The sequence below is a fragment of the Pseudopipra pipra genome, chromosome 14 (assembly GCF_036250125.1).
Source record: "Pseudopipra pipra isolate bDixPip1 chromosome 14, bDixPip1.hap1, whole genome shotgun sequence".
Classification (NCBI taxonomy): Eukaryota; Metazoa; Chordata; class Aves; order Passeriformes; family Pipridae; genus Pseudopipra; species Pseudopipra pipra.
The window spans coordinates 2,438,282-2,461,637 of NC_087562.1; the positions used below are offsets into that span (position 1 = coordinate 2,438,282).

The window sequence follows — 23,356 nt, forward strand, 5'->3', positions numbered from 1 at the left end:
CCCCGAGCAGGCCCGGCCCCCTCACCTGAGCTGACGCGGGTTCGCCGGGACCCACCTCCGCTCCCGCCGCTCCCCCAGGGCACCCCATCCCACACAGGAGGCACATGCTTGGGGCGAGGGCGACAAACTCTGGAAAATCTGTGTTGTTTTGTTGTTGTTTTCTTTTTTAATTTTTTTTTTGCCGTTTATTCCCGTCAGAGGAACGCTCTGTACAAATACCGCGGGCGGTTTTTTTCCTTTCCTCGCCAAAAAAAAAAAAAAAAAAAAAAAAAAAAAAGAAAAAAGAAAAAAAGAGAGAGAAGTATAAAAATAATCTTTATATATGAATCAAAAAAGTTCATTTGCAACTGTAAATTTTTTTTTTTTTTCCTCTAGGTGTTATCCTTTTCTGGAGGTCGTCTAACTTGCTAACTTGGCGGCGAACGTGAACGCTGGGAAGGGAGGGTGAGGGCCAGGCAGTATGCAAAGAGCTGGAGCTACACCAGAGCCAGGGAGCCTTGCTAATACACGTGCAGGACTGAGGGATTCTGGTCAGCTTCCATGTGGAGAGGGGAAGGTTCAGGGACTGGCTGCATGCAGGCTGGAAGTTCACCCCCCTGAGGGGTCCCACACCTCGGCTGTCTCACCAGCAGCAGCTCCCTGCTGCCAAGTGGAGTGTCCCATTGTTCCTCCCTCGTTCTTCGTGCTCTTCCCGAAGAGGCTGCTGGTGCTTTGGGGCTGCAGCAAGGAACAGTCCTTCCAGAGGAGTCCCATGTACAAAAGGATGGCCCGAGGAGCCACCTCAGGGACGCAGGTCCCAAGCACATACTCCTCTCACCTCTGCAGGCTCTTCTGACTTTACCTCCCTTAGTGCTGGTGCTGCAGCTGGTTGTGTGGGTCACAGGCAGTGAGCAGCTACGTGGAGAAATTAAACATCAGCTGTTTAAGTGGATGGCTGGAAGCTACCTCTCTGCAAGAGCCCACCATGGCCTGGCCTGGCTCTCTCTTCGGCAGTTTGCGGAGCAGGGAAGGCAGGACAGCTGCTACTACCGTGGTGGCAGGAAGATGTGCAAAACTAAAGACACTCAAATACAGGATCTGACCGACACCCAAAGCTGGGACTTGCAAAATGCGACACAAATCCATCAGCGCATTTTTACCTCCAACTAAACTGCACGGGGTCCAAGCCTGGTACCAGCTGATGATCCTAAAGAACCCAACAGCAGGCCTTCCATTACAAAGCAAGGAAGAAAATTTCGTGGAAAAACGGTGCAGAGAAAGCATCGCACTGGGTAAAGACCTGCCACAGGATCAGGGATTGGGAGCGTGGGTATGGACACTAGAGGAGCAAATTCAAATATACAGAAAACCTGATCCTGAGAGAAGCAGAGAGGAGAAAAGCTCACTATTTGGACAACACCTACGTAACCTGTCACAGCAAAGTACTACTGAATTGTTACTGCTTGGTCGCCTTTCAGACAGTTGCAGGCTCAAGTGCAATGTTGGAGAATACAGCTATTTGCAAATATGAGCAGGCTCTGATGTCCCTGGAGTACCTTACAGGCACCAGCTAGAGCAGTCTTATCCTTTCAGACATCTCTTCACTCAGGCAAAAACAAAAATTAAAAAACAAACCATACTGGCACCTCTTCTTTAGCCCTGTAGAAACAGCACAGCTGCTGGACAAGGAGCTGGAGCCCCCGGGGTTGTGCATCAGCAGACTGGTGAAAGCAAAATCAGCATTCCTGCTGAAGCACAAGCAGGGAAAGGCTCAGCTCCTGGGTGCTACTAGGAGCACTCAGCTCCTGAGTCCCACTAGGAGGCACAGCTGGCTAAAAAAAGTGCTTTTTCTTGTAAAACGTACTAGCTTGGTCTGAAATCACTGGCAGAAATAGACACTTTGGTGCCATTCCCCCTGCCCCCTGATGCCTTTCAGAAACACAACCTCAATCCGAACCACTAACATGGAGAAATCTAACTAACAACCTCTGGGCTTGTGAACTGACCACGGTATTAGGGCTCCTTGTAGCAGCTGGTACCTAGGAGGTACAAAGTGCCTCTGGGAGTGCAGGAAAAACCAAGGCATGCAGATTGGAGGAAGCTCAGAGAGGCACGTGGGCAAACTCTACAGGTGAACTGGGAACACTCAAAACACGGAGCCTTTGAGGTGAGGCCCAGGATCCAGTGGAGAGCTGCAGGGGCCAAGCTGCACGTGCACCTTGCACGAGCACCAGAGGAAGAAGCAAGTTATGGGGAGGCTCCCAGCCTGCAAGTCCACATCTCTTGGTTCTGAGTCCATATGAGAGCATCTCTGAATTACTCAGCCATCGAGCTCTAGCACAAAAGGAATCCAAAAATAGACACTTTCCAAAGAGTTACAAAACAGTCTGTGTTTGCAGGGCTCACAGCTGCACTGAGAAGTCAGAGGTTGAGGACAGGCACGTCAAAGAGGTCGCAGACGCCTTCGCTCTCATCCAGGTTGTAGATGTAGTCGTGATCTCCAGGTGGAGGGGAGAGGCGGAGCAAGGGAGCAAACACTGGGGAAAGAGAAGCCCAGGGTTGGTTACAAAACTCAGCACTGCCACCCCGAGCCAAGAGCTGCCAAAGGGCACGTCACAGTAACAGTCTGTGAGATTGCTTCAATCAGCCTTGCAGTACTAAAGAGACTCCTGGCTCTCATAGTCCTCTCTCAGGGGCTGTCAGGACAGCGAGAACACAGTCTGTGTCCAGAGCCCAGAAAAGATGAGGGCAAGTCTGCAGTCCCAGGGCTGCCAGCTGGGTAAAGTCACACAGCATGGTCTTCCTCCTGGGAAGGCCACACCATGGCAGGAGACTCTAAGACTCACCTTCAGATGACATCAGCTCTTCCAGCAGCTCAGAGTTCATACATTCTGGGGAAGAGACAAACATGGTAGCAAAACACTCTGCTCTCCTGATCTGCTCCTGGGTAGTTCCCCACCTTCCCAGGGTTCTCCCCACCCTTCTTATCCCTTCTCTGGCTAAGGCACAGTGAAAGGCAGTGGTGAAAGGAAGCTTGGGCTTAAAATAGAGATAAAAGTAATTCCAACACAAAACACTATGGGAGAGCTCCAGCTCTTGCAGCTTAAACTGCACAGCCTTAAAGCAGCTGCCAGTGCCAGGGCAGCATCACTGGGATCACACAGGGATGAGAGGCTGCATGGAGCATGCTGCAAGGACTGTCTCTCTGAGCTCTGTAGTGCTGGTTTTTTTCCAGTCCTGAGTTTTGCCTCTGTAGCTGTCGACTCCATTTTGTCCTTCTCTCCTGGATCTTTATCTTCCCACTCCAAACTGGGAAGAATACTCCATAAAGCCACATACATTACCATAGACAGCAAACATCTCCTTTTTAATGGAGTCCACATAGTCACACAGCACAGTTACTTTGGGTAAGCTAGGTCTTCTACATGGCTGGAGCTTTGCAGCAGTTTATGTCTCACACTGTGAATTCAAACTTACTCTTCAGATGTACTTAGACATCATCAAGGCTTCATCCACTACCTGCAGTAGCAGGTGCTGGGCAAGGAGGAAGGATTTCTCCAGGCTGACTGCGGAGCCCAGGGCTCGCAGCACACAGATTGGAGGCTCACACGTGTGTGTGTTTGGGCTTGTGGGGTTTTTACACAAAGGCAGCACCTTCACAAAGCATCTGACAGAGCACAAAACTAGGGACAGCTGTACATCTCCTGTGACCACCACAAAAGTGCCTGTGTGTACTCAGCTCTGCTGAGCTGCGGGGGCTACAAAGTATTCCACCAGCACTGAAGGGAAATAAATGTGCTGATAAAAAGAGTTTCCTGGTTTAGCTTTATGTTAGACCAAATTCCTTAACCTTTCCTGCCCGTAGCCCAGCATCTCTCCCAGCATTAGGCAACAACCCCTAGACATTCCTTGGGCAGAGTGAGAACTCCAAACACATGTAAGAGCATCCTCTCCTACTGCTCCAAAATTACCAGCCCCACCAACACCACTGAGGGGTGTTTCAAAGAAAGAACACTATCTCCCTAGAATATTTGCTTGGATTAGCCTCAGGCAGGCTACAGCTGAAATGAGACTTAACAGGGATTTTTGTTTTCCATAGTACTGACAAGCTGAAGGAGGAGGGGAAGGCTGAGCACAGACAGAGTAGTGTCAGCATGGGGACAGGAGAGCCCTGTCAGCACATGGCAAGACAAGCTCTAACAGAGGTTGCTGGAAACATGGAGACAGAAAAATACATCCAGAAACCAGTAATTTCAGAAGTGCCTAACTACAAGTAGAGGGCCAGCAGCCAGCAAGGACCACAAGCACCTTACAAAACCACATCCACAAAATAATCCAAAAGGGAGTGAGTCAAACAAACTGTCCCACTTCTGTGGGTAGATGGGCACACAGCAAAGCCGTGGTCAGGGAATGAACATACCTCTCATTGGATCAAACATCTCTGACAGCTCTTTGGGAAGTTCCAGTACTGCAAACACAACAAACCAGATGGTTTGGATCATTACATGAAGAGTCTGAAATGCTTTACAGCAGAATCATCCACAAACCTCCTGCACTCCTTACACACCCAAATCATCCTACGCCATCCAGAAATTCTGCTCCCACACTCCCTGTCAGATAATTTCTGCTGCAATGATAAGCAATAAAACACTTAAGCTCTACTACTTTAAGATAAATTTGTAGGAGCCCAGGGACACGAACATGTTATCACAGCCAGAAGCTCTGCAGTAACTGCCTGTCTGTAAACCTCACACGGTGTCAGCTTCCACACGCTGCCTCGATTCACCTCGTGTAAGAGGATGCTTTTATCTCCCTGGGCCAGCCTGCCATTTCCTGGCATAAAGCTCCAATGGTCCTTTTTTAAAGCCCATTTCACCTCACCAAGCACATCAGGGAGCTCCCCAAATATACACTGCAAGATCACTAAGAACAAAAGATCTAAGGACAGATGAAGCATTCCTGAGTAAAGGAGGAAAACAGAGACAAGAGCTATCCTAATACAGGAAAACTCTCCATGACTTACAAAGTGCTCTCAGTGATGGCTGGAAATTCTATAGCTTCATGTGGTCTCCAAAACAGAACCTTACACTACAGAAAGGACTGAGAGGGAATAACCCTACATGTACCAGTAGAGATGTGTCATGCGGATGTCCCTCACAGATTTTCTAGTATTGATGTCAAAGAAAGCAGCAGGACACTAGACAAGACATCTCACCAGGTTCCCTGGCACCCTCACAGGGAAATGCCTACTCATCCTTGGCAGAGCCTGGCTGACAGCAACAGCAGAACGGAGCTCAGCTCCTTCCTCCAGGCCCAGCAGCCTTTCCCTCACTCCATGATTTCCCTCACTGCACGATTTTGGAGGAAGACATGAAACGAGGGGGCATACTCACTTCCCGTGGGGTCTGGCTTGATCGGCTCAAAGGAGGTAGAGGTGCTGGGCAGGACGGAGCTGCTGTCCAGGGAGGCAGAGGACTGGAGCAGCTGTGCATCCAGCCCAGCTGGCTGGCTGTCGGAGTCGCCGCTGCCCTTGGACTCTGCCGCAGGGACATCACACTCTGGAAAGAGCCACACACGGGAATGTCATCTCCCACCAGCCCCAAAGCAGCTGTGGCACAGGCTCAGCCCACGCTGGCAGTGCTGCCCAAGCACAGGGAGAAAGCTTCCTGCTTCCCTCCAGGCCCTGCTGCACTTCTGCTGGAGAGCAGTCCTGGCGGTGCCAGGCTGCACACGAGCCAAGCACGAGCTCTCTACAGCCTGGCAGCAATGAACAGCTCCACCAGGAGAAGCATGGCCAGTGCAGCCAGGGAAGTTACTATCCTCCTGCTTGGGGCTGAGGCTGCACTCGGAATACTGTGTCCAGCTCTGGCCACTGTCCAGTTCATGAAAGCTGTGGAAGATTCAGCTGAGGGCTACCAAGTTAGCCATGGGTCTAGGGCACATGGCCTGCGAGGAAGAGTGGAGGGAGCTGGGCTTGATCAGCCAGGCAAAGAGAAGTCTAAGGGTGACCTAACAGCAGCTTGAAGCTACCTGAATGGCAGTTACCAAATTTAAGAACTCAGTAGTGTCAAACAATGTAACATGCACAACAGGCACAATATGAGCTCAAAGGATCCAAACTTCAGGATAAAGGAATTCACTGAGAAGGTGCTGCAGCCCCGAAAGGGCTCACCAGGGAAGGTGGGGATCTCCACCACTGGGGGCTTTCAAAATTTAGTGGACAAAGCCACAACCAACCTAATCTAGCATTTTTGACAGCCTTTATTCAAACTGAAAGCTGAACTTGAGACTCAAAATGACCCTTTTGCAAGCTCTTGCTCATCAATGAACCTGCATGATCTCCCCTACAGGCTGGCACTACCCCCTCAAGCCAAGTGCCTCATTTCCCCGAACACAACCAGTCCCACTAACCAGGGCAAAAGGATGGGCTGCAGCAAAGGCAGAGGTGCCCCTCTGCCAGGAGCTCTCAACGCTGCACATCCAGCAGTGCCAGCCCCAAGTGGGACAAGGAACCCTCCTTTGCCAGCCACCAGCCTGTTCCTGCCTCCTCTACCTCCCTCTCACCTGTGCCTGCATTTTTCTGTGTGGGAGGGCCATGGTCCTGAGTGCTGGTGGGTGTTGGTGTGGAGGGCTGGGTGCTGCTGGGAACAGAGGCCTCCTGGAAGTGGGTGAGCGGTGGGATTGGTGTTTTCGAGGGTGCAGCTGCCTGGCACTGAATGAGGTCTTCAGGGGGAGGGACGGGGAGTACGACAGGAGGAGAGCTCCAAGTATCTTTGTTGACTAAGAGAACATCAATGGGACCACTCGTGCTCTTCAGATGGATCTGGTATTTCTTCTGCCCGTTTAGGCCCTGGGAAAAGTCAAAAGCGAAAAACACGGACATACATTAAAAGTCCTTTTCGAACAGAACATCAGTTTCCCACAGACAAGATGTACATGTGCACACACACACACACCTGCCCCCTGCCCATGTGTTTGTCACTCACCTCAGGGATGGGCACCTCCAAACGTGTGCCAGATGGGGCTCTAATCACAAGGAGGGTGTCTCCTGTGAAAACAGACCAGTCAGTGCTCGGTGGGCACAAGCTGAGACCCTCCCCAAACCACTCATCTCCTGGCAGTCCTCCAGGATTACATCTACACCCCAAGCACATCATACAGCTCCCAGTGTGCCAACGGCCCAGGGCACAAAGTACCTGCAAAGTTTCTCCCAATGCAACCCCAAAGTTTTTCAGCAGTGTCCTTATCAAGACTATTCCTTTTCCTTGGAAGGGCTGGTTTCACTTCACTCCTAAGAATATCTGAATCCTAAGGGAAGTATCCTTCATTCTGCTGTCACAAGCTTTTGTATGTGAATTATAAACAAAACAGCTGGACTGCCAGTGGAGAGACGGGGTCAAAGCACGCTCAGGAGCCAGGCTTCCAACCTCAGGCTGGTGTACCAACACCTGAAACCAACACTCCCCAGTCCCTACTGGCAAGAGCTGCCTGGTGTTAGTTGTGCTGGACCCACCACAGAGCCCAGAATGTGTGGGGCTGGAAGCCAGGCTGACAGCATCCTTCCTTTCCAAGTCCTGCAGCTCCTTAAGACCTGTGCCCTGATAACCCAAGTCACAGGTGAGCAGCTCCCAGCCCATATCTGGGTTTAGAGAAATGTGAACAGAGAAATACCAGCTCTGTGAACATCTGACATATTTAGATCAAGCAGCCTGCAGCTTTCACTTTGAATGTTTAAGCTTTAGGGTGGTTAATATTCACAGTTCACCAGTGTTCTGCATTAAGCTTCACTTGATAATTAACACAGAAGATCCCCAGAGCAAGAGAGAGCGTGGAGAGCAGAAAAGCACATCCCTTAATTTCAGGCAGGCAACCAAAGGTCAGATCAGCAAAAGGTAAAGGGATTAAAAATAACATAGGATTTGTCAATTAGATGGGACTTGTTTAACAAATCTACTCTTAAGAAAAATGTAAGAGGCATAAAAAATGGATAGTAAAGCTCAGAGACACCAGCTCGAGCTTTAAGACCTGTTAGTCTCAAAGACAGGTGCTGGGCTTCTATCTGCCTTGACAGCTACATCCCAAATAATTTTACAAAACAGCTCACAGTGCATTTCCACTTCCTTTTTGAATCTGCAAGCGCAAAATGCATCACAGCAACAGATGGGAAAATTATATTTCCCAGTCACTAAAATCTAACATATTCTTACTTCTCTTTTTATTTTTTTTTATTGATCCAAGTAATGAATTTGTATTTGACAAGAGTCCAAGCATGGAAATCCTGGAGAAAGCAAGATCAACAGCAATTGATTAGAAAAACCAGGATCTGAAATTCAGCCTGCACCACAGTTCAAGAACACGAGAGGTCCAACAAAGAATCTCTGTAAGACTCAGATGTTCAGGAGAGGAAAAAGCATCATGTAAGGCATATTCATAGAGGAGAACTGGACAGACAATGGAAAAACACAGACTAGCCCTCTGTTTTAGAGGGAATTCAGACCTGCCCTCAGTAAGATCTAATCTCTGCATATTTTGGTGAGGTCTGACCTCAGACACAAACCGGTTTACAAAAACCAGGTGCAATAAAATGCAAAACAGTCAACCAGCCAAGCAATGAGCTGTCTGCTGGCCTCCAGTAAACTCTTCCAGGCTGCTACGAGTGATGTGGCCCCAAGCACTGTCAAACTGAAAACACAATCCCTGCCCCCAAAGGTGCTGCTTCAACCAGAAGCAGCAGTACAGCTGAGGGAGGGGGTGATGCAGTTGTTACACCAGCGGGGACCTGAGCAGTGTAAAAGCTGGTGAACAAGGAAAGCACAAAGGCAAGCGATGACAAACAGAAGGGCTGATGAAGAGCAGGGTGAGAAGAGGGCTTGGAGGAGACAGGAGAGTCAGACATGGGTGAGATTACGCGTGGCTGGGGGCGGTCAGGATGAACAGCTTCAATCTCTGCAGCAAGCAAGCAGATGCAGGTCGCCAGGTCAGGAGAGGTCGGGTGTCCACCGAAGCAGAAAGGAGCTGTGACTCTGCACCACTACAGCTGAGAAGAACAGTTTGGGTAGTGCAGGCTGCCCCACTGCACAATGGCCACCACCAGGGTTATTTTGGCCTTACATCTATCACTGAAATCGGCAACAGGAGAAACAAAGACTCCGGTGGGTTTTCTTCACTCTTGCCCCAAAGAGACTGAATGTGAGACTTTTGATACGGGTCCCCACCCCAACTTTAGGAAAGCAGCACACAGGGGAGTGAGGGCAGGGCAAGTGCTGTGTTCCCTTCTGTCCTGCTCTTCTCTATCTCTTTCTTGCAGTCTTGTTGGCAGGGAAGATGACACAGCTGAGGGACCACCTTTTATACTACTTCCCTGCTTACAGCCCAATTTCTACCATGCAATAAAATGTTTTCTATTATAAGAACATTGCCCACCCAAGCCCTTAAAATAAAGGATTTCTAACATAACACTCATACACCCACGCAGTGACTCCCCAGCAAAAAGACTTCCTTAGGAGCAACAGCTATATTCCTTTAAACACAAGTTAAAATACTGCCTGCCCCCTCTGACGGTGACAAGAAAGCTACAGTTCAGTGGTACACAAACCAGGATGGCATCAGAGCTCACACTACATTTAACTTGATGCTGGGCAGCCTGTGGTCTGCTGCCCCCTCTTCCCTGGGGAAAGGACAGCAACTGGGAGAGCCTGACAGAAGTGCAGAGTCACATCTTTATCATGGAGCACCAATTCCTCACCTGTGAAGCACTTGCAGATGTCTTCGTGTGTCACATATGCTAATGTTTCCAAGGTTAAGGAGAAAGGCTGCAGCTTCCTGCACAGACAGAGAGCTCAAAGGACACCTGACTTTTCCTTCATGAGCACAGGGAATGCCACTCCCAGAGGTATCCCCATGCCACACTGAAGTGGTCTGCAGGTGAGGTCTGCAAGCTACGTGCTCGTCAGAGCTGACATCCTGAGATAGTTAAGCCACAAGAGCAGCTCTGCACGCAAGAAAGTGCCACCTGTGACTCAAAAAGAAGCACTTTTCTCACCATGGTAAACATTACAGTGTGTTTTGCTTCCACAAGACAGGGGAGAAGCTGTGCACTGCAGAGAAAGCAGCTTCCCAGGCTGAACAGTTACTCTAATTCCAAAGCCAGGTACTGCCTTCTGACTCTTGCAGTGCAGCTTCTCCAGCCGCAACAGCTCCCCACCAACCCAGCCCTCAGGCCCTTGCTTTCCAGCCCAGCAAGTGAACATGAGTTCACACAAAGGATATCGACTGTTCTGCATGTCTTCTGTAACGTTTTTGATGCTCTGCTGAACCCACATCTTCTGCTGCTCCAGCTCCTGCTCCCGCTGCTCCAGGTCCTCTATGTCTGCCTTCAGCTCGATCAGTTTGTGAGCTATTTCCCGTGTGTTGCAGCCAGGACCCACCCCTCTGGGCAAAGGAAAAAGGAGTGAGATGCATCAGCCTCTGGAGGCAACCACAACAGCCCCAACCTCTCAGAGATGTTTGCAGCCCCTTACTGCCACCCCTCACAACATCAAGGACAGGTTGCCTGGAAAGCCTCGTCTGTACCTGCTCTAGATCCTCACCTTCCAGAACATCAGTGTTTCTACAATACATTTTTCTACTTCCCACAGACCAGCAGGGCTCTTCCCCATCTCCAGTGCCATGACAGGTGTCTTTTTCCAGCCCAAGGCACTGTAAATATTTAGTTTGTACCAAAATAACAGCTCTGCTGCAGGAGACATGCCGTACATATTTCAGCTTTCCTCACTGCTGCCGTCAGCACAGCCCAGCTGGGGGAAGCACAGGCACGGACCACTGAGGAACCTCCCTCTGCACAGGGCATTTTGACCCTGCTGTCACTCAGACCTGGACTGGAAGGGACCTGTGAACGATTTAGACCATCTCTGCCACTCACTTCCACTGGATACTGTTCTTGGATTTCTTCTCGATCAACCCGATGCCCTCCAGGACATTTGTGATATCGTAGATCCGTCGCTTCTGTCGCACAGCCAAGGTATCTGCAGCCTGCAAAAAAGGTTAGACACTTAACTCCACACTCTCAGTCATGCTGAGCTCCTTCCTGCCCGTCAGACCAATTCCTGGCCAAGTACTTCACTCCCCATCTCATACTTCTGCTGTTCCAGCGCTTCAGGTTACAGAGACGTAACTTGTCACAATGTCATGGGACCACGGGAAGAAGTCACTCATCCTTCACCCCTTTTCTTACCCTGCAACCTCCCCACTAAACACAAACCAAGTTCCAGCCATCCTGCTCAGAGTGGATCCAAAAAATCACCATTCCCCAGCAGCAAAGCAGTGCTAGAAAACACTAGTTCAGCAGCCTGAAAATTCAGTGCTCCTTCAGGGCAAAAGAGATGGGGATGGGAAGGAGAATGCTGAGGGCTGTCTGCGTGACTGGCAACAGTTCTGTGAAGTCAATATTCAAAAGGCCTTTTCTAAATCAGATCTGATGTTGCTTGATAGAGAACACTTTTTTGAAGAGGCACTTGAAAAGATACAATTTTTCCTCTGTTTAAAAGATAGGATACCAGGTGGAGAGCAAGCATGAGCTGCCCTGGGGCTTCCCTGCCTTGCTCACACAACTCTCCTCCCCTCAGGTTTTGGGACATAAAGAACTGCATCGTTTTCACTACCACGTGGCAACCTGGCACCAGCAAGAGTTAACGTGTGCACAGCCAGGACCAGCAAAGTCAGTGGCAGCAGCCAGAGCGGGTCAGCACAGGAACCACATCCCTCCTCACTCACCAGTAACGAGCTGGGACTTTGGAGACCCTGCACTGCACAGCTGAGCAAATCACAGTAACCAACATGAGCCCACTTAATGGACATCTGAAGCAGGAAAATATTGTCAAATCCAAAGAGACAACAATTTGGCACAGGCAAGGAGCCAGGAGACTCCTCTAGCCCCTGCACTGTCAGGGCTTTCTGGCACTTGTCTGCTGCCTGTGAAGGGTCAGAGCACTTGCACACATGCCCATGTAAGAGGCACTTGTAGAAACCACAGCAAAGGAACTTCACTTATAGAAAAAAACCTGGGATTGGTTACTTCCTCTAGGTGAAGATCTTAAAAAATAAAGAAGCAAGACGCATTCACAGAGCACTTCTCCACAGGCTAAAGGCATCGGGGACAACTTTGGGAGGTGAATGTGACCACGCTCCCCCTCCTGGTGTGTGCTGGGAGGTCTAAGCGCTGCAGGGAGGAACAGTTTCTATAGGTCTCGGAGGCTTTACAGGGCTGGATCATTATGGTGTCGCTGATCAAGCAGCACCTTGGTGAGGGGCAAGAGCGCAGAAGAGAACGAGGCAGTCAAACTGGGTTCCAAACGAAGCACACAAACACCTGCAACGCCAGGCAAGATTCCGGGGAGGGCAGAGCGGCTGGGACAGCCCGATGGGGTGGGGAGAAGGGCTCGTATGGAAGAGCAGGAGAGGTGTAAGCACGGTTGGCAGCTCTGCCGCACCCCCGGGGACCCCGCTTTCCCTGCCCCTGGAACCACAGGACCGTTACGGTTGGAAAAGCCCTTCAAGATCATCGAGCCCAACCATTAGCCCGGCACCGCCAACCCCACCGCTAAACCTGTCCCCAAGCACCACATCCACACGTTTTCTGAACGCTTCCCGGCGCGGTGACCCCACCGCTGCCCCGGCCAGCCGGTTCCAGTGCCCGGCCACCTTTCCCGCGAAGAGTTTTTTCCTAGTACCCAATCTAAACCACCTGCTGCACCGGGGCGCTGCCGTGCCCCGGGCTCCCCGTTCCAAACCCGCCCCGGTGCCGCCGGAGCCCCGCTCCCCCAGCAGCAGCTCCCCCCGGACCCACCCCCGGGGCGGCGGAGCCCTCGCCCCCCGCCGGCAGCCCCCGCACCAGCTTGAGGTCGAGCACGCCGTCCTTGGCCTCCTGCAGCAGCGACACGAACTTGGTGGTGAGCAGCCCCAGGCTCTTCTCGTGCCGGCTGGGCGCGCCCGCAGCCCCGCTGCCACCCCCGGGGGGCTGCGCCCCGCACTCCGCCATCTGCCCGCCGCCGGCTCCGGGGCCGCGCATCCGCTTCCGGGCCGCGGGGCTCCCCGGGAACCTCCGGGGCGGGGACGGGGCGGGGACGGGGGACTCCCCACCGCCGCCTCCCGGGGGCGAGGGGTGGGTGCCTGGCGGTCCGGGCATCCCCCCGGCGCGGGGGGTCCCCCCGGGGTGAAGCCGCGGGGTGCGCCCATCCCCTCGCCGTCCTGCGGTACCAAAGCCAAACCCCCGCCCTGTGCCCGGCTCGCACCGCCCGGTGACAGGGGCGATTTGCTGCTCCGACACACCCGGGAGTCCTCCACGCTGGGAAGGAATCCTCCAGCCTGTGCCTCGTGGAAGGCAGTTTGTGGCAGGGGGATATCTCCAGGTCCATCCCCGGCCGTGGAGGGTCCATCCCCGCCTCCACGCCCTCTCGCCTTCGGGTCAGGCTGGCACAGTGAATCCTTTCCCGGCTGGTCCAGCCTTAGGGGTTTCCCACTACGGATGGGCTGAGGTCTGACAGGGGCACCCCGGCATCCCGCTTTCCTCCCCGAGCCAGCGCTGGGAGCACGGAGAGGGGCTGTGTGTCCGGGGGAACGGGGCTGCAGGGGAGGGCACGCAGGGTGTGACTTCCAGGACGAGAGCAAATAGCCTCAAGTTGAGGCTCCCCTCAGGAGTGGGTTAGATTGGATATTGGGAAAAATATCTTCACGGAAAGCGTGGTCAGGCACTGGAACAGGCTGGCCGGGGCAGTGGTGGAGTCACCGTGCCTGGAGGTGTTCGAAAGGCGTGTGGATGTGTCACTTGGGAACCTGGTTTAGTGGTGGGTTTGTCGGTGCCGGGTTAACGGTTGGACTCGATGATCTTGGAGTGCTTTTCCAACCTAAACGATCCTATGGTCTCCACTCCCGAGCCCTGCGGCTGTCGCGGTGCTTTCCCGTGTCCCCCCCTCCCCTCCGCCCCCCGTTCCTGACGTCCTGAGCGCGGCTGCGGGAACACAATGGGGCCCTGAGGAGCGCGGCTGCTCCGGCTGAGGAAACGGCTGCCGGCTTCCTCCGCAGCCCTGCCCTGGCCCCCGCAGCTCCACACAGCCCGGACACCATGGGCATGTCTGCGGAGGACGAGCGCGCCGCCAGCCCCAGAGGTAACGGGGGTGATGCGCCCCGGGGAGCCGGCGAACTGGGCAGGGGAGGGATGCTACTGCTTGCAGCACATTCTGGGGGCTCTCCTGCCCTCTGCCTCACCAGCTCCTGGACCTGTTTACTGTGCCGGGAGCTGGTGCCTTGTGTTCTTGGGTGGGGTGGAAGCCTGGCTGTGCTTCCCGATGGTGATATCTGCGCCGGGGGCAGCGCTGCTCCCTGCACATCTTATCCTCAAAGCTGCTGTCCTCCTCCGAAGCCCCCCGGACCTGAGGCTGCCGGTGGCTTCCCAGCAGAGCAGGAGCCTGGCTTGGCACTGGGTGACATCCCTGCGGGGCCGCAGGGAGTGGCTGGGGATGGGGTGGGGGCAGCGATTAAACTGTCCCCTCCTCGCTGGGGACAGGGACTGGTGTGTGATAACTGTGCTGGTTCTCAGCCCTCCGCTTTGGCCAGGAGGCCTTTGACATGGCTTAGGACCCTGCACCAAGGGGAACACTGGGCCCCCCATAGTGTGGGTGCTTTTGGAAGCTCAGGAGCCTCCCATCCTCACCTTTGCCTGGTTCTCCTTTGTGGGAGAGCTGCCACCTCTCCATCCCTCCTGCTGACTCATTGCCAGAGTCTCAGCCCTGCTGGGGACTTCCCAAGGTGGCACCAGACCCACTCAGACAACCCACCATTGTGTTTGGGGGAGCAATGGGGATGTGTGCTCGGCCTGGGGACAGCCTGAGGACTCAACTGGCAGGCTGAGTCACAGTTTCCCAGGGCAGCCTTCTCATTGCCACAGCCACTGTGACAATACCGGTCTGTAGCTGTGGCACCTTGCGGGGCCCTTCTGGAAGTACCCGCTTGATGCCATCCTGTCCCACATCGGGGTGTGCTTGGAAGTCTGCTGGCAGCAGCTTCCCTCCTCCGGCCTCAGGGGCTCTTCCTGCCCCACTTCGTTGTGCTCACTGACCCCTGGCTTCATCCCCAGATGAGGAGTGGCCGGAAGCAGAGAAGGCTGAGAAGCTGGCGAGAGGAGCCGCTCTGAAATGGGCTTCAGGGGTGTTTTACCGCCCCGAGAAACTGGAGGGGCTCGGGCATTACCGGAGCCGAGAGACACAGAGGAACAGCTCCATCCAGTCCCGGCTGAAGGTGGGTGTTTGCCACAGCCCAGCATGTGGACACCCGCAGCCTCACCGCCTCTCCAGGCAGGGATTCCAGCCAGGGTGCCCTCTTGTGCGTTGAATCATCTTTCTGTCCACTTTTGGCAAAATCTTTTCCTTTGGCTGGTGCTTTGTGGGGGAAATGGCAATTGTTTTGGAGAAAAGATCTGGTAACCCCCACCTGCTGCCCTATTCTCAGGCCGTGTCTGAAGTGTTAAAATGAGTCTCCCATGTTTCTGACCATCCTTCAAAATAAAACACCGAGGGGGTTCAGCACATCCCACGTGCAGGAGTCAGCACTCCCCATCACTGCCCCATCCCAGCACCAAAGGCTGCCCTTCCTCACAGCTGGGAGGAGGCACAGAGCTCCAACCTGCCCCTGCCTTCTGGTCCCCGCACGGGAAATTCCATTTCTACACATCTGCAAGGGCTGTTCCAGTCCCCCTGCCCAACTTCCTTCCTCAGAGTGACCTTTTTACATGACCCAAGGAATGACTGACCCTGGGACCCAATCTGTCTGAGCACTGCAGCCTTCTCCTGATTACTTTGGAGATGGTTTCTCCTACTCTTAAGTGTGGTTGAATTATCCAGGAGGCAACTTGTTTTAAGTGATGTGGCCTCAGAGAAAGCAACTTGTTTCTGGTGATACTGGGTAGAAGGACAGTGGCACCAGGAGATGGGCATTAAATGGGTGGATAACAGGGTGTGAAGATGTACCAGTGCCCCTGCAGGGCTGGAAATGATGGAAATCCCTTTTGGAGGAGGGTTTTTACAGCCACTGAGGTACTTCAAGCCATCTATATGCCTGGGGGGTACACAAGGGCCCTGTGGCCTTCTGCTGTTTTGCAGCAGCAAAGTAGTATTTTTAAAGGAGACATCTAGTTACTGCTTATCCTGTGGTCTTGGTCACCCCAAAGTGATGCCCTTCTCCCACCTCATGCACAGCAGTCATTGCCCCTCACCCCACCCCCTATGAGCCATTCCTGCTGCTGGAGGGGGTTCCTAGAAGCTGGGTGTGCAGTGGAGTGGGGCTGTCACAGAAGGTCCAAGAGATGTGATGGTCTGAGGTTGTGATGACAGGGGCAGGTGCGACCTTGTGGGGCTGGGAGGGTGCCTGCAACACAGACTGTGCAGGGCCAGGACAGTGTGGGAGTCCTCCTGCCTTCTGGGGCTGCTCCACTGCCCCTCCATCCTCTTCTGCTCCCCAGTCAACCGTCCAGTCCTACCTGGAGGGGGTGAGCACAGGGCTGGAGCAGCTGCGGTCGGCGGCGCAGGAGGTGCAGAGCGTGTGCCAGGACCTGGAGGCTGCACGCTGGGCCCTGCTGGACAGCGCTGACCACTTCCAGGGCCTGCAGCAGATGAGGGCGCTGGTGGAGAAGCACGTCCAGCTGGCCTCCGTGGTCCAGGTGCTGCCACAGATCTTCTCGGGTAAGGCACTGGCCCAGTCCTGTTGGATTTGGGCTGGAAGGCAGAGGGGAGAATTTCAGTCCAACCATGGGCTCTGTGCAGGGCTGGCAGCAAAGCTTGAGCAGGTCGCTCTTGCTTTGCCTGTTGGGTTTGGAAAGTCTCCATAGATGGAGATTTCATTGCCTCCCCAGGGCCTGATCCAGCACGGTGTTCCCAGAGCCCCAGACCTCAGACCCTTCCCCTCACTGTCTCCCTGATAAGCTGCACCCACGTCCCTGGTGCAAACCCCCTTCGGCCCCCGCGCTGAGTCCTGGCATCTCTCCTCCCTCTCCCACAGTGCAGGAGGTTTTTTCCCATACCCTGCAGCTGCTCCATGGGCAGCGCCTGCTGGAGGCCCACGCGGAGCTCATGATGGTGGAGCACCTCCGGGATGACATCCTCTCCCAGCTGCACCTCCGCGGGCTCTCCAGCGCCCAGACAACCGTGCTGTCCTACTTCAGCGGCCTGCAGCAGCTCAACGAGACCCTGGCCAAGCAGCTGTGGGACATCGTGGGCAGCAGCCTGCGGCTGGTGCGGGAGGACCCCGTCCTGTTTGTCACCGCTGTAAGGATCATCGAGCGGGAGGAGAAAATAGATGATACTCTGCTCCTGGAGGCCACCTTCCTGCCCCCTGGCCGCCCAAAGGGCTGGAGGCAGAAGTTCTACCATGTCCTCCAGGACACCATCACGGGGCCCCGCTTCCGTGCTGCTCACGTGGACGCTGAGGGGCCGGGGCTGGCCAGGCACCTGGCAGCGCTGCAGAAGGACATCGTGTCTGAGCTGTGTGTGGTGAAGGACCTGATGGTCCAGTGCGTCCCAGCTCACTACAACATCCTCAGTGTCTGCACTACCACCTACCACCAGGCCCTCACCAGCCACCTCCAGGAGATCCTCCGGGAGGACCTGGACAAACAGGGGCTCTTCCTCCTCCTCGAATGGGCGCTCCATGTGTACCACAGGTCAGCACCAAGCCTGGCACCAACAAAGCAGGGGTTGTTGTGGAGAGCTGGGTTGTTCACCGGCACATGGGTGGGTTGGGAGAGTGGCTCTGGCTACCAGGGGATGACCAATAGGAGGACAGAGGGACAGGTAGGAAATCTGGAAAACACAGGTCTTCCCAGCCCTGATCCACCTCTGCCTTCCAGCCCAGAGATGATGGGTCACCCTGACCTTCTCCCAGAAGTGGATGTTTCTGCTCTGGGTCCCTTGATGTCCCCTGAGCTTGTGGATCAGACAGAGAGGAGATATGTGGTGAAAGTCAAGGTGAGTGGAGCAGGGACCCCAGTGACCACCACTGAGCCAAGCATCTGCTCTGACAGCAGCCCCAGACCATGAGCCTGTGGGACGAGGCCCAGGACTCACTGCTGTGCTGTGTTGGGTCTCAAGGGAGTTGGTTCTTGACTTCTTGGGCCTCCTGTGGTGGGTGTCCATCCCGCAGGCCAGCGTGCTAGAGTGGATGCAGAGGACCCTGGAGGTGGAGTTCAAGGAATGGTTCAGGGAAGAGGAACCCGAGACAGACCACCAGGGATTCTTCCAGTCAGCCCTGCCTGTCATTGTCATGCAGGTGGGTCCCCAGCACCACGGGTGCAGCTGGAGCATGGCCATGCTAAGAGCTCCCAAAAAGAGGGCCATGGCCTGCAGGCTCTCCCTGACTCACCCCCACTCTCCTCTCCCGCTGCAGATGCTGAATGAGAACATCCAGGTAGCTTCCTTGATCAATGACTCTCTGCAGCAGAAGGTTTACAACATGGCCTTGGAGGAGCTCGAGGCATTTCTGGGCCGGTTAGTGGAGCCCCTCACAACCCTGCCCGTCCTCACAGACCCCGGGCCCCGTGGCCAAGCATCACGGGCTGGTGGTGGAGATCTGCCGTGGGGCACCCAACTCTCACCCAGGTCACAGAAGGCTCAACAGCCTGTCTGCCCATGGAGCTGCTGTCTCAGCCCTTGAGGGCATCAGCTCTCAGGGCTCGCTGCCCCACACACTTCTCTGCTGAGCCCTACTGTCCCAAGGGGGCCCAGAATGGATCCCGCTGTCCCACCCTGCCCAACAACCTGTCGCTCTCCAGCCTGATGGCAGGATCTGGAAAGAGCCAACTGAGCTGGGGGGGGGGGTTGTGGGAGGTCCACGTGCCCCCAGGAGCCTCCCAGCTCCATGTCTTTGTGGCGGGACTGCTCTGCCCATCACAGTCTCCTCTCTGTGTCACAGCCTGCGGGAAGCCCTGGTGCAGTGCGGGAAGGAGCACCAGCAGGACCGGGCCATGCCCAAGTACTATGTCTCCTACCTCCTGGCCATGCTCAACAACAACCTGGCTCTCAGGTAACCTGCACCAGCACCGTGTAGCTTTTGTAGTAACCCACCACCCCTAGGGAAGCCACATACTCCCTGTCCTCCTGCAGGACCACTGTCCCCACTGTGTTCCCAGGTTACCTGTACCTCTCCTTTCTCTTGTAGCAACTCTGTCTCCTCCCTGCACCCCAACACTGCCCACAGAGAAGTCCCTGCATCCCTCCGGGCTGCTCTAGACAGGATGCAGAAGAAAGCCTGCCAGCTGCTGCTGGAGGAGCTGCTCCTGGACCTGCAGGTATGTTTGTCCACAGCTCTGAGCCTGACAGGGCTGCAACAAACCTGTCCCCAGCAAGAACAGCCCTACAGCAACACCCCAGACATGAGTTATTCCTGCCAGGGATCCCTGCCATGTGCTCCATACCCTGCTATCATCCTGCAGACATCTCTGCCAGCCTGGCTCCCAGGCCTTGATAAACCACCCCATGTCTGTCACCAGCCAGCACTGCCCCATATCACTGGGGCAGATGGTTTGTGGCCCCCAAATCACCAATAGACAGAGACCAGGAGCCAGGGCCCCCCCAGGCTGCCTCATGCTTCTTCTTATGGCTGTTTCATGGCAGAAAACCAGCTGGAGAGCGGAGATGTCCGTGTGGAGGATACAAATCCATGTGCAACTGCCCAAGTCGTTTCCTGCCAGTGTAGTCAAATTTAGCTTTCCTGGAGTCTGGACCAAAAATCTGGAATAATTAACAACATTGCTATTTAGGGCTTGAATGCCATGAAAACAAAGGAAGAGCCAAAGGGTGAAGAGCTTGCCGGCAGTGGCCGGGGCCTCAGCAGAGACAGAGGGAATGTGTGCCTGCAGGCAGGAAGACAGGCAAGGACAGCAGGGCAGGAGTTGGAAATCAAAGCCCTCAGCCAAAAACATGCTATGTCTACACAAGGGAAGTGGGGAAGAGTGGAAATTAAAAATAAAATCACAGCAAGACAGGCCAAAAGCGAGTGTGTGAGGAGCAGCTTGCTGCCTACACAGGTGCTGCACTGTGACCCAGATAAAGCCCCAAAATGCGGTTCTTAGGGTGTCAGGGAGGGACAGCCCCAGGGGGTTTCCATAATTTCTTAACCTAGACCACTCTTCTGTTTTTATACTGAGTTTTGTCTGGCAGCAGGGGCTTGGGGGTTTTGCAAGGCAAAGTGGCGGTGCTGCCAGGCAGCAGGTGGGCACCAGCTGAGGGTGTTGTGCCGCCCTGAGCTGGCAGCTGCTGCGGGAGTGATGTGACAATGCAGGGCACAGACACTGCTCCTCCGCTTCTTTCAGCCCCTCTGCCTGCAGCTGCCCTCCCGCAAGTGGCTCTCCGGGTCCCAGCTCGTCGGCAGCATGTGTGAAGTGATTGACAAGTATGCAAAGCACTTCTCCCGCGTCAGGAAACCCGTCTTCACGGTACTGCCTGTCCTTGGAACGGCTGCTCGTCTGTAGGGCAGGGAGGCTGGGCAGTTGGGTGCCACGCTGGGGTGCAGGGTGTGTTGGGTTTGCCAGAGAGCCTGTGTCCTCCAGAGCAGTCCAGAGAGCACCACCACACAGAGGTGTTCAGGGTTTCCCCCCAGTCTGGCTGTTTTCTCTGTGCCTTCAGCCAAGGGTCTTCTCAGCAGGTCGTCCATGGCTTGGTGTTGTATCCAGCCCTTTTCCTCTTTGCCTTTCCCTGGGGAACTGGGGTCTGACACGCAGGCAGTGCCAGCACTGACAGCTCTCCCCTGCCCAGCTCCTGCTGATGGAGAGCGAGCTGCTGGTGGCCAGCCAGTACCTGCGGGCACTCATGCAGAGGAAGATGGTGTGCAAGAGTGAGGAGGAGCGGGGCCAGCTCTGCGACCGCCTGCTGCAGGACACCACACAGCTCCGGGAGCTCTTCTGTGGCCTGGTGAGAGGGGCCTGGGTGTGCTGGGGAGCCGGGGCTGTGCCACAGCAGGGCACAATCACCCAGCGAGGTCGGTTAAAGGAGCTCACAGCTCACCCCCGTCACCCTCCTGCAAGTGGGGTGGGTACATCAGCCCACAAACAAGACGTGGCTGTTACACTGGGGTGGTTGTGAGGCCAAGATGGGAGGAACTGGCTGGATTAGGGACTTGGGGGACCATCACCTTGCCCAGCAGGGATTTGTGAGGCTGCACAGCAGCCCCTGGTGGGTGGGACATGCTCAGTGGGAAGAAAAGAGCTGCAGAGAACCAGGTCCCCACGTGGGCACTGGGGACCCAGCTGTGTCTCACCAGCCACTGTGGTGACTTCCCCTGGGTCTCACACCTGGCTGCTTTCCCTCCCAGGGCCTGGATCAGAGCCAGCAGAGCCTGGAGGCCGTCTTTGCTCTGCGGGAGCTGATCTGCCTCAAAGACCCAGCACTACTCAGCCTGGAGGTGCTGGGCTTCATCACCAAGTACCCCGATGCCAGGTAAGGTACCTCCTGCGAGAGGGGGAAGGTGGGAGTCCATCCAGGAAAGCCAGTCTGGGGCTGGACCCTGTGAGGTGACATGACAGTGCAGAGCAGGCAGAAACCTGAGCCTTTTCCCATGCTCCAGATTTGAGGTGTTCTTGCAAAGCCCTGAGGGCAAAGAGGTAAAGGAAAAAGGAGTTCTGCTGTGGCAGTCACATGTCTGGTGCCCAAATAAAGTGCGAGAAATGACAAAACACCAAATTGGAAATGTCAAAACCAAATTCATGTTGTTTGGGGTGTTATTTTCAGGCAAATTTTAAAGTTTGCCTGGTGCAAAGTACAGGCTCTCCCCTGGCCTCAGCTTGGCTTCTCTGGATCACGGGAGGTTTGTGGGACACAAGCACTGTGGATGGTGGGGTGGGCCAGCAGCTCGCCCTGACTCACCTCTCGCTCTCTGCCCAGCGACGAGCACATCTCCACCTTGCTGGACCTCCGGGGTGACGTCTCCAAGGAAGTGCGGCACGTGGTGCTGGAAATGATGGCTCAGCACCCCCAGGTCCTGCCCGAGGGCTACCGGCCCATCTTCAGCACCATCCTGGTGCCTGTGCCAGAGCTGCCCTTCTGCCTTCGCAAGGGCAAGTGTGCCTGACACTGCCCCTCAGCCAGCTCCCCCTGCCCACTGCCCCGGCACAGGGACGGACCACGGGGGCATCTCTGCAGCTGCATGGAGGGGAATGGAGGTGACACGTGGCATCCCCTGCACGCAGCACCTTGTCCTGTGTTGGGGACAGTCTGGGTATGTGCCATCCTCCTCTGGTCTTGCCTCACTGAGCAGACTGTCCCCTGCAAGCACCAGTGCTGGGATACCTGGATCAGGGGAAATCCAGCCTGTAGCTGTTTTGCTGGCCTGCTGGGACAGTGACTGAGGGCTGCTCAGGCCTGGCTGTTTGCCTGCAGGAGGAAGAGATGTTGCAGAGCAGACAAGAGTTTGCAGGTGTGGCAAATCCACGTCTCCATGGGGCTGTAGGGATATTTGGGTTTCTCCAAGTCTCCAGACAGCTCCCTGAGGCAGCAGGTCCAGGCCATTGAGCCTGCTACCATCCCAGCTTCCAGGCAGACTGGAGTCTTACCAGGAGCAGGCTGGCAGGAGGGTTTTAGGCACAGGAGGTCCTCTGGGCTCAGCCCTGAGGTCAGGTGTTGCTACTCCAGCCTGGGCCCTGCATGTCTGGTGGAGAGCAGCTCAGCCAGCTCATCGTGGCTCACGGGCATGGAGAAGGGCACAAAGTGGTCTCCCTGCCCTGGGCAGTGCCATCAGCTCCGAGTTCCTGCTCACCTGCCAGACTTCCTGGCTCTGGCTCGTTTGCCAGTGTCCAAAACAGGACTGGAGTCCAAGGCTCTCCACCTGCTGTGTCTGCTGTGTCGAGCATCCTCCTGCTCCAAGGTTCCTCTGTGATGTGCAGCAATGCCCTGAGCACTGGCTCTCCCTCCATCCTCTGCTGCTGCCCGGCCCTTGGCTGTCTCCTCCCCAGGTGCCATGAGGAGATCAGGAGCAGCCTGTGTCTCCACCTACATCCTTGTGCCCAGCCCCTGCAGCACTCTGGGAGACCTCCACACTCTGCCATGCTTCCTGCCCTGGGGTGGGCTGCATCCTGCTGTCCTTGTGTGGCACCACTGCTGGAAATAAAGGCCTGAACTGTGCACTTGCTCTTCAGTGTCCTCAGGCTCTGCTCCCCAGAGGGTCAGGACAGGGATCAGGGCATGTGGGTGGCATGGGAGGGAGAAGCATCCTTGTGTTCAGCATCACCCCAGGGCTGGCTCCCTGCACCCAGTGCCATCCTGGGAGGTCACTCAGTGACACAGGGGATGATGGAATCACTGCATAACCCAGGTCCTGGATGGAGGGGGCTGTACTGCTCCCC

At 55.0% G+C, this 23,356-nt stretch overlaps 2 protein-coding genes across 4 annotated transcripts; one reads left to right on the forward strand and one right to left on the reverse strand.

The window, feature by feature from the left end:
- Positions 1 to 302: 302 nt before the first annotated feature.
- On the reverse strand, positions 303 to 13,060 carry E2F4 (E2F transcription factor 4). 3 transcript variants are annotated; one of them, XM_064670814.1, is made up of 10 exons: positions 12,869 to 13,060; positions 10,901 to 11,010; positions 10,247 to 10,410; positions 9,725 to 9,766; positions 6,966 to 7,027; positions 6,544 to 6,829; positions 5,373 to 5,537; positions 4,400 to 4,447; positions 2,826 to 2,870; positions 303 to 2,516 (listed from the first exon to the last, which is right to left on the reverse strand). In XM_064670814.1, exons 1-10 carry the CDS (start codon positions 13,043 to 13,045, stop codon positions 2,401 to 2,403), a joined length of 1,215 nt encoding a protein of 404 aa, XP_064526884.1. In that variant the 5' UTR covers positions 13,046 to 13,060; the 3' UTR covers positions 303 to 2,400. The 3 variants fall into 3 exon arrangements, with proteins under 3 accessions (XP_064526884.1, XP_064526883.1, XP_064526885.1); XM_064670813.1 differs by having other exon boundaries at positions 12,824 to 13,060; XM_064670815.1 differs by lacking the exon at positions 4,400 to 4,447 and having other exon boundaries at positions 12,824 to 13,060.
- Positions 13,061 to 13,083: 23 nt separating this feature from the next.
- EXOC3L1 (exocyst complex component 3 like 1) lies at positions 13,084 to 23,135 on the forward strand. The gene is made up of 13 exons (XM_064670808.1): positions 13,084 to 14,141; positions 15,110 to 15,270; positions 16,490 to 16,709; positions 17,026 to 17,686; positions 17,873 to 17,990; positions 18,166 to 18,291; positions 18,409 to 18,509; positions 18,934 to 19,044; positions 19,180 to 19,309; positions 20,333 to 20,455; positions 20,775 to 20,930; positions 21,331 to 21,455; positions 21,900 to 23,135. The coding sequence occupies exons 1-13, from the start codon at positions 14,099 to 14,101 to the stop codon at positions 22,084 to 22,086; spliced, it is 2,262 nt and encodes a 753-aa protein (XP_064526878.1). The 5' UTR covers positions 13,084 to 14,098; the 3' UTR covers positions 22,087 to 23,135.
- Positions 23,136 to 23,356: the final 221 nt, after the last annotated feature.